Here is a 15657-nt window from a genome sequence, read left to right as displayed (position 1 = left end):
TAGACCAGGCTGGAATCGAACTCACAAAAATCCGCCTGCCTCTGCTTTCCAAGTACTGGGACTAAAGGCAAGTGCCACTACCGCGGAGGTGTTTTTTTTTTGGGGGGGGCGGATGGGGGCGGAGTAATTCCTCCCTTCTAGTAGAGCTGTACTGGGTACACTCACCGCAGCCACTTCTCCACCTTTTCTGTCCCATTGCAAGTTCCATACAACTGACACACCTCCTGCACCGCACCTATTTCTCAGGTTGATCCTTTTCCACGCCAGTCTGATGTACAAGCACATCTAATCTGGTCTCATTTGCACTTGTAAATCTTTATCCGTTTCTAACATTGAAACATTTGCGTGTCCAGGAATTTGGACCTGGAACTTGCTTTCTGGAGGTCAGTGGAGTGGAGGCGAAGCAGACAGTTCTTTCCCTGCATGCTGCAGTCCCTCTGTGGCGGTGGCGGTTGGTGACCGGTGGCGGTTAGCAAGTTACCGCCAACCAAGGACTAGGCGCGAGGACTGGGCGCGAGCGGAGACCTCTCTTGTTGGGCGTGGTCTCTCTCCTTCCCTCCCTCCTTTTCACCCTCCCCACCTGTCCCTCTTTTTCCTCCTTTGTCTCTCCCCCTCCCCTCTCTCTCTCCCCCTCCCCTCTGTCTCTCCCCCTCCCCTCTGTCTCTCCCCCTCCCCTCTGTCTCTCCCCCTCCCCTCTGTCTCTCCCCCTCCCCTCTGTCTCTCCTCCTTCCCCTCTGTCTCTCCCTTCTCTCCCATTTCCCGCTAGGTTGTTCTACTTTCCAGTCACCCACCCTCCCTCCCTCTCTCCCTCCCTTCCTTCCTTCCATCCCTCCTTGCCAGAGCTGTAACACAGAGAAACTATCTTGAAAACAAGCAAACCAAGAACCACCCACATGTTTAGGGGTTAGGGTGTAATTCAGTGATTACAGCTGTGTCTGGCATGCTTGAAAACCTAAGAGAGAGATCCTCAGCACAGAAGCACAGAGAAAACAAAACAAAACAACAGAAAACATTTTAAATAACTTTTCTATTTTAATTTCACATGCATTGGCGATTTCCCTGCATGTATGTTTGTATGAGGGTGTCGTATCCCCTGGAGTTACAGACAGCTGTGAGCCACTGTGTGGTGGCCGGGAATTGAACCCAGGTCGTCTCACAGTGCGCTTATAACCTTGTTTGCTCTTGAAGACAAGGCAGCCCTGCCCTGGCTGTCCTGTAACTCAGACAGCAACCCACCTGTGGCTCCCCAATGTTGGGATTAAAGGTGTAACAACCCCCCCCCCCACAACTCAAAGTTAAACATTAAAAACAATTTAATTTAAGCCACGCAGTAGTGTCACACACAGTACTCAGGAGGCAGGCGGAAGTGTACAGCTCCGGCCTATCAGGTGAGTTTCAGGACAGCCAGTTTTACAAACCCTGACTCAGAAAACCCAAATGATAATGAGCAAAAGTAATTTAGTATACTTAGTACCATTGCTGTGTTCCCATTAAAAGTTTAAGTCTGAGGAGACAAGAACAAGCAGAACTGCGAATTCCAAGTCAGGCCAGCGCACAGTGGGGGGGGTCACAGTACAGAGACAATAAAATAAACACACCGCTTAGAAAGCAACTAACGTGGAACACACTTTACACAACATATGCATGCACATAACAGGGCACCCCAGCACTTGCCAAGACCTACACCCTAATAGCCTCCGGAAGGCCAGCCAAGCAAGGAGTTTGTGGAAAACTACCTAGCAAAACTCTTCTTTTAGACACCAATAATGGTCCCCGAAGGGGTGCACCGTTCCTGGAGGTACTGCAATACCAGGTCGATGCGTGGAGTGGACGGAGCAAGCTCCTATTCCAACTCCTAGTTCCAAAAATCCATTTAATATATTGTCCTCGGATAGAGGACGTATCAGATATTAAACTGATAAGAACAGATACTACACTTGATCTTAGCCAAAAGGCCGAGAAGCGATACCGGACGAGCCCGCCATGGCCGATGCCGTCCTCCCATTGTCCCGCTTGAACTCGTGGTGAGTTTCGACCACGGCTCTGTCTCCCTCCCGTGACCCCCTCCTCTCCCGTCATCACCACCGGACTCTGCTACAAATTTCTTATGCCCCTCAGAAACTTCGCATGCGTGAGAGACCCTCGCATTTCTCCCCAACAGAAGCCTGGTCTCCGACAGATTTGCATGCTCCGCCCTACAGCGGAGGGGCGTGGCCACCGCGAGACCACTCTTCCCCGGAGCCGTCCAGGCACCCCTGTGTGAGAGGCTGGAGACAAGTGAAGGGCGGGGCAAAAGATGACGGGGTGCGCTGCAAAGCAGTTTACGGGGAGGGAGCTCTTGAGGCCGCCCGGCATCTAAAAGCTCTTTATATGTTATGTATATGCTGTGGAGAGCCGTGCCTGGGGTGTGGCTTGGGTTCTTTTTCCTTTCTCCCTTCCTTCCGTCTGTCCTCCCTCCCTCCCTCCCTTCCTTCCCTTCCTTTTTCTTTTTGAGACAGGCTGTTCTGAAAAACAGTATGCACGCCATGTTATGGCATTCACCGGGGAAGGCTGCTCCGACACGGCTTTAAGCCAACAGAAAGCCTTTATTAAGCCCGACAGCAACTACACGATGTGTTCTGGGATCCCAGTGTACCCTTGAACTTTTCCCGGGGTAAGGGTTTTTGTTTTTCGTTTTCCTTTTAATATTTTATTTATTTATTGTGTATACAGCTTTCTGCCTGCATGCCAGCAGAGGGCACCAGATCTCATTCAAGGTGGTTGTGAGCCACCATGTGGTTGCCAGAAATTGAACTCAGGACCTCTGAAAGAACAGTCAGTGCTCTTAACCGCTGAGCCATCTCTCCAGCCCCCTGTTTATCGTTTTTGTTTGTTTGTTTGTTTTGTTGTTGGTTCGTTTTTCCAGACAGAGCTTCTGTTATTTTATTTTTGTTTTTATTTTATTTTATTTTATTTTTTTTGTTTTTACGAGACAGGGTTTCTCTGTATTGTTTTGGAGCCTGTCCTGGAACTTGCCTTGTAGACCAGGCTGGCCTGGAACTCACAGAGATCCGCCTGCCTCTACCTCCTGAGTGCTGGGATTAATAACATGTGCCACCTACACCCGGCTTGTTATTTTAAAAAAAAACTTAATTTCCACCTATATGTGGATTTTCATATGGATTTCTTTACAAATTCTATACCTCTGTACTGCACAAGAGCGACCTTACTAAGAACAAACGTAATCACATCGAATCACACCCTTAAAATCTGTCCCTGGGGTGTGGTGCCAAGTGCTTTAAATTCCAGTGCTCAGAGGCAGGTGCATCTCTGAGTTCAAGGACAGCTTGGTCTACAGTCTTTTCCAGTTACAAAAATGTAACTATCTATGCCTTAAAATAAAAACCAGAACTTACAGCTCGCCTTTTCTCTCCTTACTCTTCTCTCCAGATCTGAGTCACCACCCACTCACTTCCAGCTCTGGATAGCTGGCTATTCTATTTTATTTTTCAAAGAGGGCAAGACCTGGGACTGAACCCAGGGTGCGAAGCAAGAGTTCTATCATTACTAAACTACATCTGTATCCCTTTTAAAATTTTGAGAAAAGGTTTCTCTCTGTAGCCCAGGCTGGCTTTGAACTTAGAATCTTTCTGCTTCCTCAGTAGCTGGGATTCCAGGTGAGAGCTACCACTTCCAAATTTAAAACATTTCCAGCTGGAGAGATGGCTCAGGGGTTAAGAGCACTGGCTCTTCTTCCAGAAGTCCTGAGTGCAATTCTCAGCAATCACATGGTGGCTCACAAACATCTATAATGAGATCTGGTGCCCTCTTATGGAGTGTGAGGGCATACATGAAGACCAAATACTGTATATGTATTAAATAAACAAATCTAAAAAAAAAACTTTCCTGGCCGGGCGGTGTTGGCGCACGCCTTTAATCCCAGCACTCGGGAGGCAGAGGCAGGCGGATCTCTGTGAGTTCGAGGCCAGGCCGGACCGACAGCCTCAAAAACAATACAGAGAAACCCTGTCTCGTAAAAACCAAAACCAAAACAAAAACAAAAACAAAATCTTTCCTGGGGGAGCACTAGCTTTGTCCTTTAGGCCTCAGTTGAGATACTGACTTCCAGGAAACCTCTGTCCCAGTGGGTGGAGCTGCTCCATCTGCTGGACTGCACTGGCACAGTATGCTACCCTGTCCTGGAAAGGTGCATGCTCTGCCAAAGTGCATGTCTGACAGCAATGTGTGCCTTAGGCATCCAGCAGCACCTGTTCGTCTAACTCTGTACACGTAGCAGGTCTTCAACAAATCTTAGGTTCTTTTCCTTTTCTTCCCAGAGTAACTTGATTAAAAAGACAGGAAAAGGCAGGGCCATGTGTTCATCAAAGACTAAGTCTATAGTCCATGACATGTTAATTGCCAGTCCAGACAGAGGCGGGCAGGCCTTGTGAATTCGAGGCCATTCTGGTCTACAGAGCGTTCCAGGACAGGCTCCAAAGCTACACAGAGAAACCCTGTCTGGAAAAACCGGCTGTGTAGTTGCTGTCGGGCTTAATAAAGGCTTTCTGTTGGCTTAAAGCCGTGTCGGAGCAGCCTTCCCCGGTGAATGCCATAACATGGCGTGCATACTGTTTTTCAGAACAGCCTGTCTCAAAAAGAAAAAGGAAGGGAAGGAAGGGAGGGAGGGAGGGAGGACAGACGGAAGGAAGGGAGAAAGGAAAAAGAACCCAAGCCACACCCCAGGCACGGCTCTCCACAGCATATACATAACATATAAAGAGCTTTTAGATGCCGGGCGGCCTCAAGAGCTCCCTCCCCGTAAACTGCTTTGCAGCGCACCCCGTCATCTTTTGCCCCGCCCTTCACTTGTCTCCAGCCTCTCACACAGGGGTGCCTGGACGGCTCCGGGGAAGAGTGGTCTCGCGGTGGCCACGCCCCTCCGCTGTAGGGCGGAGCATGCAAATCTGTCGGAGACCAGGCTTCTGTTGGGGAGAAATGCGAGGGTCTCTCACGCATGCGAAGTTTCTGAGGGGCATAAGAAATTTGTAGCAGAGTCCGGTGGTGATGACGGGAGAGGAGGGGGTCACGGGAGGGAGACAGAGCCGTGGTCGAAACTCACCACGAGTTCAAGCGGGACAATGGGAGGACGGCATCGGCCATGGCGGGCTCGTCCGGTATCGCTTCTCGGCCTTTTGGCTAAGATCAAGTGTAGTATCTGTTCTTATCAGTTTAATATCTGATACGTCCTCTATCCGAGGACAATATATTAAATGGATTTTTGGAACTAGGAGTTGGAATAGGAGCTTGCTCCGTCCACTCCACGCATCGACCTGGTATTGCAGTACCTCCAGGAACGGTGCACTCCTTCGGGGACCATTATTGGTGTCTAAAAGAAGAGTTTTGCTAGGTAGTTTTCCACAAACTCCTTGCTTGGCTGGCCTTCCGGAGGCTATTAGGGTGTAGGTCTTGGCAAGTGCTGGGGTGCCCTGTTATGTGCATGCATATGTTGTGTAAAGTGTGTTCCACGTTAGTTGCTTTCTAAGCGGTGTGTTTATTTTATTGTCTCTGTACTGTGACCCCCCCCACTGTGCGCTGGCCTGACTTGGAATTCGCAGTTCTGCTTGTTCTTGTCTCCTCAGACTTAAACTTTTAATGGGAACACAGCAATGGTACTAAGTATACTAAATTACTTTTGCTCATTATCATTTGGGTTTTCTGAGTCAGGGTTTGTAAAACTGGCTGTCCTGAAACTCACCTGATAGGCCGGAGCTGTACACTTCCGCCTGCCTCCTGAGTACTGTGTGTGACACTACTGCGTGGCTTAAATTAAATTGTTTTTAATGTTTAACTTTGAGTTGTGGGGGGGGGGGTTGTTACACCTTTAATCCCAACATTGGGGAGCCACAGGTGGGTTGCTGTCTGAGTTACAGGACAGCCAGGGCAGGGCTGCCTTGTCTTCAAGAGCAAACAAGGTTATAAGCGCACTGTGAGACGACCTGGGTTCAATTCCCGGCCACCACACAGTGGCTCACAGCTGTCTGTAACTCCAGGGGATACGACACCCTCATACAAACATACATGCAGGGAAATCGCCAATGCATGTGAAATTAAAATAGAAAAGTTATTTAAAATGTTTTCTGTTGTTTTGTTTTGTTTTCTCTGTGCTTCTGTGCTGAGGATCTCTCTCTTAGGTTTTCAAGCATGCCAGACACAGCTGTAATCACTGAATTACACCCTAACCCCTAAACATGTGGGTGGTTCTTGGTTTGTTTGTTTGTTTTCTCTGTATTACAGCTCTGGCTATCCCGAACTCTCTTTGTAGACTAGGCTGGTCTCAAACTCACTCTACGTCCCCAGCGCTGAAATTAAAGGTTTAAAGACGTGTACCACCATTGCCAGGCAAAAAAAATGTATTTGGTTTTTTTGAGACAGGCTTTCTCTGTATTGTTTTGGAGGCTGTCCTGGAACTCGCTCTGTAGAACAGGCTGGCCTAGAACTCACAGAGATCTGCCTGCCTCTGTCTGCCTCCTGAGTGCTGGGATTAAAGAGGTGTGCCACCAACGCCGAGCTTTTTTCTTTCTTTTTCCGTTTTATTTGTGTGTGTGTTGCTGTGTGCGATGTGCATGTCTGGTTCCTGTGGAGGTCTGAAGATTATCCCCTCCTCTGGATTGGGAGGCCAGACTAGACAAAACAAAAACACCATAATAAGTAAACCAATTAATATATACAGTGACAGAGAATGGTTCAATGGGAAGTAAGCAACTGCTGTTCCTAGGTATGAAATATGTTTTCCAGAAAGAAAATGTGAATCCACTTTATATTGACTATGTCTCTGCAAGTCACTTATATGGTCACCAGCTCTTTTTTTATGGGGGGGTGGATTTTTTTAATTTATTAATTTTTATTTTATATGCATTGGTGCTCTGCCACAGGTGTCAGGTCCTCTGGAACTGGAGTTACAGACAGCTGTGAACTGTCATGAGGGTGCTGGGAATTGAACCCAGATCCTCTGAAAGAGCAGTCAGTGCTCTTAACCACTGAGCCATCTCTCCAGCCACCCGGTCAACAGCTCTTAATAAACAGACTTTTGATCCTGAAAAATTAAATGAATCAAATTCAGTCATCTTTGATATTTTACTTTCTGTCATGTGCAAAACTAGCTGGAAACACATTTAAATATGTTATCCAGTTAAATGGATTTTTTCTCCCTCAGGCTATGAGGATAGAGTGTTTCGTTTTTGTTTTTTTTTTTTTTTTTTTTTTTTTTGGTTTTTTTGAGACAAGGTTTCTCTGTGGCTTAGGAGGGTGTCCTGGAACTCACTCTGTAGACCAGGCTGGCCTCGAACTCACAGAGATGCGCCTGCCTCTGTCTCCCGAGTGCTGGGATTAAAGGCGTGCGCCACCACAAGTCATGGTGGCTCAGGCTGTAATCTCCAAAGTTTGGTAGGCTGAGGCAGAGCTACCGCCTGGAATTCAAGCCCACATAGTGTATTCTAGGTCAATTTGGGCTACAGGTGAAATCATGGTGTAAAAAACAAAACAACACAATAAACTCAGCTTATTGCTCTGACAACTTTTAAAGACTTTGGCAGCCAGACCCCCCCCCACTTGCCTTCTGTCCCAGCTGCATAGGCACAATTAATCCACGGGTCCCAATGTGGGGTTTCTAGTTCTCTGAACAGAGGAGTCCAACCAGGGTTCGTGTTTGTGAAAGCTACAAGTCTAGGGTGGGGGCCTTCTGGTTCCCTTTTGAGTGCTAATGTCAGTCCCACAAGGATTTTAAGCTGCGAGACATTTACAACAGGCAGGGTCTGCAGCATGGCCCAGGCCCCGTGTAAGCGTTCCCCTCCTGCCCCTACAGGTTGGAATTCCAGGACAGCCAGGACTACATAGAGAAAGCCTCTCTCGAAAAATCAAACCAAAACAAACAAAACCTAACCTCCCTAAACTTTGGGGGCTAGAGAGATGGGTCCGAGGTTAAGGGTCCTAAGTCCCAGCACCAACAGGACAGCTCTCAAACACCTGTAATTTCAGTTCTAGGGATCCACGACCTTTGACTCCAAGATTACCTATAGTTCCATCACACATAGGTAACTAAACAAACAAAAAAAAGTATCTAACAGTTAGGCAAAGCAGTGCACATTTGTAATTCTGACATTCAGGTGGTGGTATAGGAGGACTGGGGTTCAAAGTCATCCTCTGCTATATCGAAAGGGGCGATCTCTATGAGACAAAAAGCATTGTTTAAATGGTTCTACACTGACATAACGGGAGGTTTCCTGAGGGCCAGCACGAGCTAACATAGGATGGTGAGAGCTGGAGGGGCGGTGGAGTAGGAGACAAGAGCCTGAGTTGGGCGAGGCAGTGCACATATGGAAGGCGGGGGCCATGGGAGAGATGCGAAGGCGGAGGGTTTGTTTGTTTGCTTGCTTGCTTGTTTGTTTGTTTGTTTTCTGGTTTTTTTGAGACAGGATTTCTCTGTGAACAGCCCTAGCTATCCTGGAACTAGCTCTGTAGACCAGGCTGGCCCTGCCTCTGCCTCCGGAGTGCTGGGATTAAAGGCATGCGCCACCACCGCCAGCGAAGATACTTTTGATAGTCACTCTGAGAGCTTTTCCTCCAACATAACCCTAACTCAGAGACTTGGAAACCATTTCCCTGGATTCAGGCGGCCAGACCCGCTCTTCTGCCTCCTCCATCTTAGGTCTCTCAACCTGAGGCATTTGTTCCTTACAGGGAGGAGTGGCAGATAAAAAGGAACGCGAGAGAAGAGGAAGTGCAAGGCACTCACTTCCTGCCTTGCCCTGTAAGATGTGGAAGAGCCCTCCCTGTCTTTCTTACCATTTTCCATAAAAACGTTGCCATTTCATATTGAGACGGATCTCGCCCTGTAGCTCAGGCTGGCCTAGAATTTGTAGCATTCCTTTTGCCTTAGCCCCTCGGATTCTGGGACTATACACAGGAACCATCACGACCCCTTTTTTTTTTTTTTACAGTCACTTTATACGAAGATAAGCACGATGTGAAGATCAATGTCCAAGCTGGGTTTAGTGGTACAGACTTGTAATTCAACTCCTTGGGACACTGAGGCTGGAGGGTCTCAAGTTCAAAACCAGTCTGGTAACTTAGTGAACATCTATCTTGTTTGTTAGTTTGTTTTGGTTTTGTTTTTCGAGACAGGGTTTCTCTGTATTGCTTTGGAGGCTGTCCTGGAACTAGCTCTTGTAGACCAGGCTGGCCTCGAACTCACAGAGATCTGCCTACCTCTGCCTCCTGAGTGCTGGGATTAAAGGCATGTGCCACCAACGCCCGGCTAGTACCAATTTTTTTAAGGTCAATAATAAGTCTTATTTTTATCTGTTATATCCTATTGTTTTGAAGTAGCCAACACTGCAGATGACTCCCCTGGGTGCTGAGAGAAGGAAACATCGCCCTTTACTGAAGGAGAAAGATCTAGCAAGACAAATCACCCCTCCTGTCCCATATCAGAGTTGGGACAGTTCTTCCAACTTTTCATAGCTGAAGGCAGCCGTTTTCTGAGCATACCAGCATACCAGGGTAGGCTCTGAGACACTGGGTGGCCTGCCCACATTCCCTCAGCTTAGTAGGTGATGCAGTCAGGATTAAACTTGTCTCTGACACTAAAACTCAACCACATCCCACTCACTACATAGACAGAATCAACAGGCTAGCCCAGATCCAAGGGCTGCGTCGCACCCACACCCCTCCCTCCACAGTGTAGCTCAGTTGGGTTGTGTATTTTCTTTCATATCGACTCAATGCAAATGATTCCTGGAAGAACAGTAAGAGAGCAGAGGTTGGGGAGAGTTTGGGAACGATATTTCCAGACAGCTTGTGAGGAGGGAAGGGTAGCAGAGGGTCAGGGAGCTTCTTAGCAAGGGTTGGAAGGAGACACTATAAGAGAAAAATGAGCAAGGTTTTTTGTTGTTGTTGTTGTTTGTTTTACAAAGACAGGATTCCTCGGGGGCTGGAGAGATGGCTCAGAGGGTAAGAACACTGGCTGCTCTTCCAGAGGTCCTGAGTTCAATTCCCAGCAACCACATGGTGGCTCACAACCATCTACAATTCAATCTGGTGCCCTCTTCTGGCAGAACACTGTATATGTAATAAATAAATAAATCTTAAAAAAAAAAGGGTAGATCGTTGAATCTACTTTAAAAAATTATAAAAACAAAGACAGGATTCCTCTGTGTAGTTTTGGAGCCTGTCCTAGAACTCGCTTTAGACCAGGCTGGCCTCGAACTCACAGAGATCTGCCTGCCTCTGCCTCCTGAGTGCTGGGATTAAAGGCATGTGCCACCACCGCTTGGGGGAAAATGAACAAGTTTTATTGCCAAATTGCTTTCAGGGTTCACTGAAACCCCACACTGAGGGACTGTCTCTTTCCTCTTCAGGACCCTGGGGGACTCACAGGTGCTCCCTCTGGAGGACTTACAGGCGCTCCCTATGAGCCTTGGGGAGAACGACCTCCACCTCCAACACTTCAGGAGACTGCCCAGTTGCCCTGGCAGTGGCCACATTGTGAGGTGGTCCAGGTAACAGGCAGTGTGGCTGGGGTGGGAGGCAACAGAGGAGTTTGGGTGCAGTGACATCGTCTTGGGCTCTTTCTGCCCTCACACCCTGCCGGGGCTTTCTATCGCGTATCATCATGGGTAGTGCCTACCACTGGGAGGCTCGGCGTCGGCAGATGGCTTTGGAAAGGAGGAAGGCGCTGATAGCCCAGCAGCAACAAGAACAGGTGCAGAAGAGGGGTGTGGCCCATCAGGGTCCTCCATGGGGCACTGGGGAATGGGCCAGGATGACAGACTCCTCAGGAAGTCATCTGTGAGCTGGGGTAGGAGGCAAGCTAGCTCAGTTTTCCTGTTGTAGGCTGGTGGAGGTGAGCATTAGGGAAAGGATATTTGAGGAGATGAGGCCTCACTCTGTTGCCCTGGTTAACTGTGAACGTCTGGGCTCAAAAGATCCTTCCACCTCAGTCTGCTAGTGACTAGCTGAGAGTACTGCATGTACGTACGTGGCCTGAATACTGTGCTGTCTGATATTGGAGCCACCAACCTGTGTGCCACTGAACCCTTGCAGTGTAGCTAGTGAGAATAAGCTGAAGTTTATGAGTTTAATTTGTGTATAAATTTAGAATATTCAATTTACACGTTAGGAAAATTTCTAAGCATCTTTGGCAGAACTTGTGTACTTTGACTATGTAGATCAGACTGAACTTAAATTATTGAGATCTACCTGCCTCTTCTTGAGTACAGGGAAGGGAGACAGCCTAGGCCTCAGGTTCAGCCTCTAAGTCCAGGGGACTGAGACACTTGGGCAGTCTGCACTTCCCCCTTCCATATGCCACTGCCCCAGAGTTTGTCTTGCAGATAAGTGACTGTGTGAGGACAGAGGATGTCACTTGCCGGGGTTTTTTTGCTAGGAAGTAAAAAAACAGGAAGAGAAGAAACAGCACTCTGAGAAAAAATCTCAGCCACCCCAGGATTCAAAAGGGCCTCCAGCAAAGCAGCAGCTACCACCTGCACAGCCACAGGAGCAGGCAAACCCACAGCCACCACCTGGGCCAAAGCCACCAAAGGAGCAAGACCCTCCCACACAGAGCACCTTCAAGGACAGTCTCCAGAAGGATACCCAAAGGCAAGGACCCCAGCCTAGACCAGCAGGGGCCCAACAAGATGGGCAGCAACCCTGTAAACCTTGCGATGGACCCCCAATCCTTCCAGGTCACGGTGAGTGTGCCACCTGGGAGAGGAGGTGGTGAGAGAAGCCCCTTGCACCCACCCAGCCCCCCAGAGTTCAGAAGTTCTATCGGTCCTTGTCCTGTCTGACCCTCCCCATCACCTGTAGCCTTTAACAGCCTAAGTAGTCTCCTCCTTTTCCCTCGTCCCCCTCCCGGATGGTTTGCCCAACCTAGGGCAGCAAAGAGGCTTCTGGATAGAGTGACTGGGAAGGCAATGGCCTCTTTTCTAGGGTGTAACAGAGAAGGTGGGGACGGTCGGAGGGTATAGTGTGAATTGTAGGCTATCAGCAGATAAAACAGAGCCCTGTAAAGTGTGGAACAGGGAATCACGGAGTAGCTTCCTCGAGGGGATTCTTCATCCCTGTAGATTCAGTCTGTATCCTGCCCCAGGAAAAGCCTGCTCCCGCCCCCAGCCTCCTTGGTAACTTGTGCTTTGTCTTATCAGGTCTCACGAAAGCATGCCAGTCTAGCTCTTCTAAATATTCCCGACTCACGGTGAGAGGCAAAGGGGCTCTGGCTGAGTGCACGTCCTTGTGTGTCTGTGGCAGCTAAGGAGGATTTCTTAGCTGGGGGCCAGGGAGAGAACTGGAACCATTCCAAAGTCACTTCTGGGTTTTGTTATGAAATTATTTTGGGGGTACCAGGGATTGACCTAGGGCCTTGTGCATGCTAGTTAAGTGGTCCGCCCCTAACTACTTTACTCCACTCTGCTCTATTCCACCTTCCTTTCATTTTTTTTAACTTAAAGGGGGGGGGTTACTTATGTGTATTTCACATGTGTGGATGTCTAAGGACCAAAGAAGACAGCAATGGATCCCTGGAGCTGGAGTTACAGGTGGTTATGAGCTGCTGTGGGTGCTGGGAACAGAACTTTAATCCCCTGCAAGATCAGCATGCACTTTTTATTTTTTATTTTTTGAGACAGGGTTTCTCTGTATTGTTTTGGAGGCTGTCCTGGAACTCGATTTGTAGATCAGGATGGCCTTGAACTCACAGAGATCCACCTGCCTCTGCCTCCCGAGTGCTGGGATTAAAGTTGTGTGCCACCAATGCCCGGCTCTTTTTTTTTTTTTTTTTTGAGACAGGATCTTGTTAAGTTTCCCAGGCACACTTTAAAGTCCCTCTGTATCCCAGCCAAGCCTTGAACTTGTGATGTTTCCACTTCGACTTCCCAAGTAGTGGAGATTACAGGTTTAAGCCACCAAGTCAGACTACCAGCTGGTAATTCCTAATCAGAGTATAAATGGCAGGAGTAGGGTACAGGCATTGAGGGGTAGGTCACCTGTGCAGATGAGGAGCAGTAGCTGTTTTATCTCACTTCGAGTGCTCTGGTCTCAGAGGCTTAACACAATATTCTGAAAGCAGTACACCCAGAGACAACTAACTGGTTTTGCTTCCTGTCTCCCCCCTTTTTTAGTCGACTAATTACGTCCAGCAGTGGTGATCCAGAGATGGGACTCCAAGACCCGATGATACCACAAAGCAAAAACAAAAGCAACCAAAAAGCGTAAACAACAAAAACCAGACAGCAACCACACTTTCTTTCCACCCTGCAACCTTTCTACTCCAAAAGGCCAGCCACATTTGGAGAGGAGGCTAGCTGGGATTAAAATGTGATTTCTGGAAAGAACCAGGAGGCTGGCAGCCTAATGAGCGCGGGATGAGGCAGGAGGGCAGGAGGGCCCACGACTGGAGGTGGGGATGAGGAGAGTGGAAGGCAAGAGTCCGTCCTGCTGGAGCCCAAGCCAAAGGAGAACATGGCCTTGAGCCCCACCCCCACCCCAAGGATGCACCTCCTGTAACTATTACCACTGTTCCTTATCCCTTGATGACAGCCCAGCAGCTTATTAATGACATCACCGGAATCAAGCCCATGGCTTAGAGATACAGCCTGGGAAGGGAGGGGTTTCGATGCACTACAGCTGAGCAGTGGCGGGGCAGGTAGGGATGTCTAAGCCGTATACAATTCAGGACCCGCACTAGGTATTGAGCTGTTAGAAGGTGATGGGGAATGAGAGAATTCAGAAGAAAAGGGTGCTGTAGCACTGGAATCAGGACATGCGACCTTGGAAAGGGGCAAGGAGCTTGCCTGCTGAAGTCTTCAGGCCTCTAACTTTCTGGGTGTCATACTTTCCACTCAGCAGACCCCCAAAACTCATTCCATGTGTCCCTTTTTTTTTAAAGATTTGTTTATTTATTTTATGCACATGAGCACTCTGTCTGCATGTATGCCTTTATGCCAGGAAAGGGCACCAGACCTCACTAGAGGTGGCTATGAGCCACTATGTGGGTGCTGGGAATTGAACTCAGGACCTCCAGGAAAAGCAGTCAGTGTTCTTGACCACTGAGCCATCTCTCCAGCCCCCCCATGTGTCCCTTCTTTACCAGCCCAAACTGGAAGAGGAGGCAGGACTGGGGACCCTCAATATCAGCCTCCCGGAAAACACAATTCCTATTAAGTCCTTTCTGCTCCAGCGCTGAGAAAGCCTCCCTTAGTCATGTCAGTCCCACTGGGGACCAAGGGCTCATTTCACATTAGTCCAGGGAGCATTCCCTTTGGGGTCAGAGCATTCCCTTTGGGGTCAGAAGCCCTGTCTTACCGTAGTCTAGGGATGATCCCTGACTGGGACAGCTGGGACAGTATGGGGCTGGCTTGGAGCAGGTACATTCAAAGTTCAAAGATAGTTTAGGAATACACAATGGAAGAAAAGTACAAACCTCCAGGGATAATCTCTCAGAAGTCAGAGAAGCGGAACATGTTTCAGAAGGTCTTGGAAGCCTACATGCCTATCAGAACACAAGAGTCTGAAGCCTGGGGAGGCGGCACAGTTGGTGAAGTTCTCTCATCTTACAAGTACAAAGGCCTTAGTTTAATCCTCAGAGCCCATGTAAGAAAAGCTGGGCATGCTGGCACAAGTTTGTAATCCCGGTGCTGGGGAGGCAGAGACAGATCCCTGGAACTTGATTTTTTTTTTTAAGGATAGTGCTTGGCAGCTGGGCAGCGGTGGTGTGCACTTTTAATCCCAGCACCCGGCAGAGGCAAGCAGATCTCCATGAGTTTGAGCCCAACCTGGTCTACAGAATAAGTTCCAGGACAGCCAGGGCTACAAAGAGAAACCATGTTGAAAAACCAAAAAAGAATAGTGCCTGTCATGGTGGTACACACCTTTAATTCTAGCCCTTGGGGAGGTGGAGGCAGGTTCATCTGTGAGTTTGAGGCCAGCTTGGTCTACACAGTGAGTTCCAGGACAGTCAGGTCTCCACAGTAAGACCCTGTCTCAAAATAAAACACAGAAAAAAAAAAAAACATAGGCTGGACGTGCCTTTAATACCAGCACTCGGGAGGCAGGCAGATCTCTGTGAGTTCAAGGCCAGCCTGGTCTACTGAGCAAGTTCCAGGACAGGCTCCAAAACAATAGAGAAACCCTGTCTTGAAAAACAAACAAACAAAAAACAAAACAAAACAAAAAAAAAAACGGTAGTACCCAAGAGGATGCTCAAGGTTGTGCTCTGACCACCACATGCATGCATACACAAAAAGAAATGGTTTGTGAGGTGTGGAGTATACACCAGTATCCTCACACTTCTGCCCAGAACCCTCTTTTTTCCTTCAACACTGCTAGAGTTTATTGGTAAAAATCTTTCACTTTTGGTGGTTTATACACCACAATCTCAGTGTGACCTCCCTGGGTGTCTGTGTTCTGTTGTTACACCTTAACCCTGCCTACCCAGGAAGGAAACGATACACTTTCTCTCTCTCTTAGCCCCAGCTAAGAGTACACAGTTCTGTTACATCCATCCATCCATGGATGTTCTTGAATTCATCTTACTTCGTCAGTTTTCCCCACCACAGTGACATATCTGAAGGAAAAATATTACCAGCACTGTTTCCCACCAGCCTGGTCCCACAGCCGCTT

General features: G+C 48.4%; 1 protein-coding gene and 2 non-coding genes across 3 annotated transcripts; 2 read left to right on the top strand and 1 right to left on the bottom strand.

Moving 5' to 3' along the window:
* Positions 1-1776: 1776 nt before the first annotated feature.
* On the bottom strand, positions 1777-1967 carry LOC121141698. The gene has a single exon (XR_005878654.1). It is a non-coding gene; the product is annotated as a U2 spliceosomal RNA (small nuclear RNA).
* Positions 1968-5155: 3188 nt separating this feature from the next.
* LOC121141700 lies at positions 5156-5346 on the top strand. Its single transcript, XR_005878656.1, has one exon. It is a non-coding gene; the product is annotated as a U2 spliceosomal RNA (small nuclear RNA).
* Positions 5347-10569: 5223 nt separating this feature from the next.
* Ccdc200 (coiled-coil domain containing 200) lies at positions 10570-13370 on the top strand. The gene is made up of 4 exons (XM_040749773.1): positions 10570-10738; positions 11423-11729; positions 12186-12235; positions 13158-13370. Exons 1-4 carry the CDS (start codon positions 10649-10651, stop codon positions 13182-13184), a joined length of 474 nt encoding a protein of 157 aa, XP_040605707.1. The 5' UTR covers positions 10570-10648; the 3' UTR covers positions 13185-13370.
* Positions 13371-15657: the final 2287 nt, after the last annotated feature.

This window comes from Mesocricetus auratus, unplaced genomic scaffold (assembly GCF_017639785.1).
Source record: "Mesocricetus auratus isolate SY011 unplaced genomic scaffold, BCM_Maur_2.0 Super-Scaffold_100007, whole genome shotgun sequence".
Lineage (NCBI taxonomy): Eukaryota > Metazoa > Chordata > Mammalia > Rodentia > Cricetidae > Mesocricetus > Mesocricetus auratus.
Note: the sequence above shows the minus strand (reverse complement) of the source record. Positions and strands in the feature narration are given on the sequence as shown.

What these genes read in the sequence shown, in the direction of transcription:
- Ccdc200 (XM_040749773.1), top strand. Translation starts at nt 10,649, where the DNA reads ATGGGTAGTGCCTACCACTGGGAGGCTCGGCGTCGGCAGATGGCTTTG. An exon ending in CCCAGCAGCAACAAGAACAG is followed by an intron (nt 10,739 to 11,422) that starts GTGCAGAAGAGG and finishes TTTTTTTGCTAG; the next exon opens with GAAGTAAAAAAACAGGAAGA. An exon ending in CCCAATCCTTCCAGGTCACG is followed by an intron (nt 11,730 to 12,185) that starts GTGAGTGTGCCA and finishes TTGTCTTATCAG; the next exon opens with GTCTCACGAAAGCATGCCAG.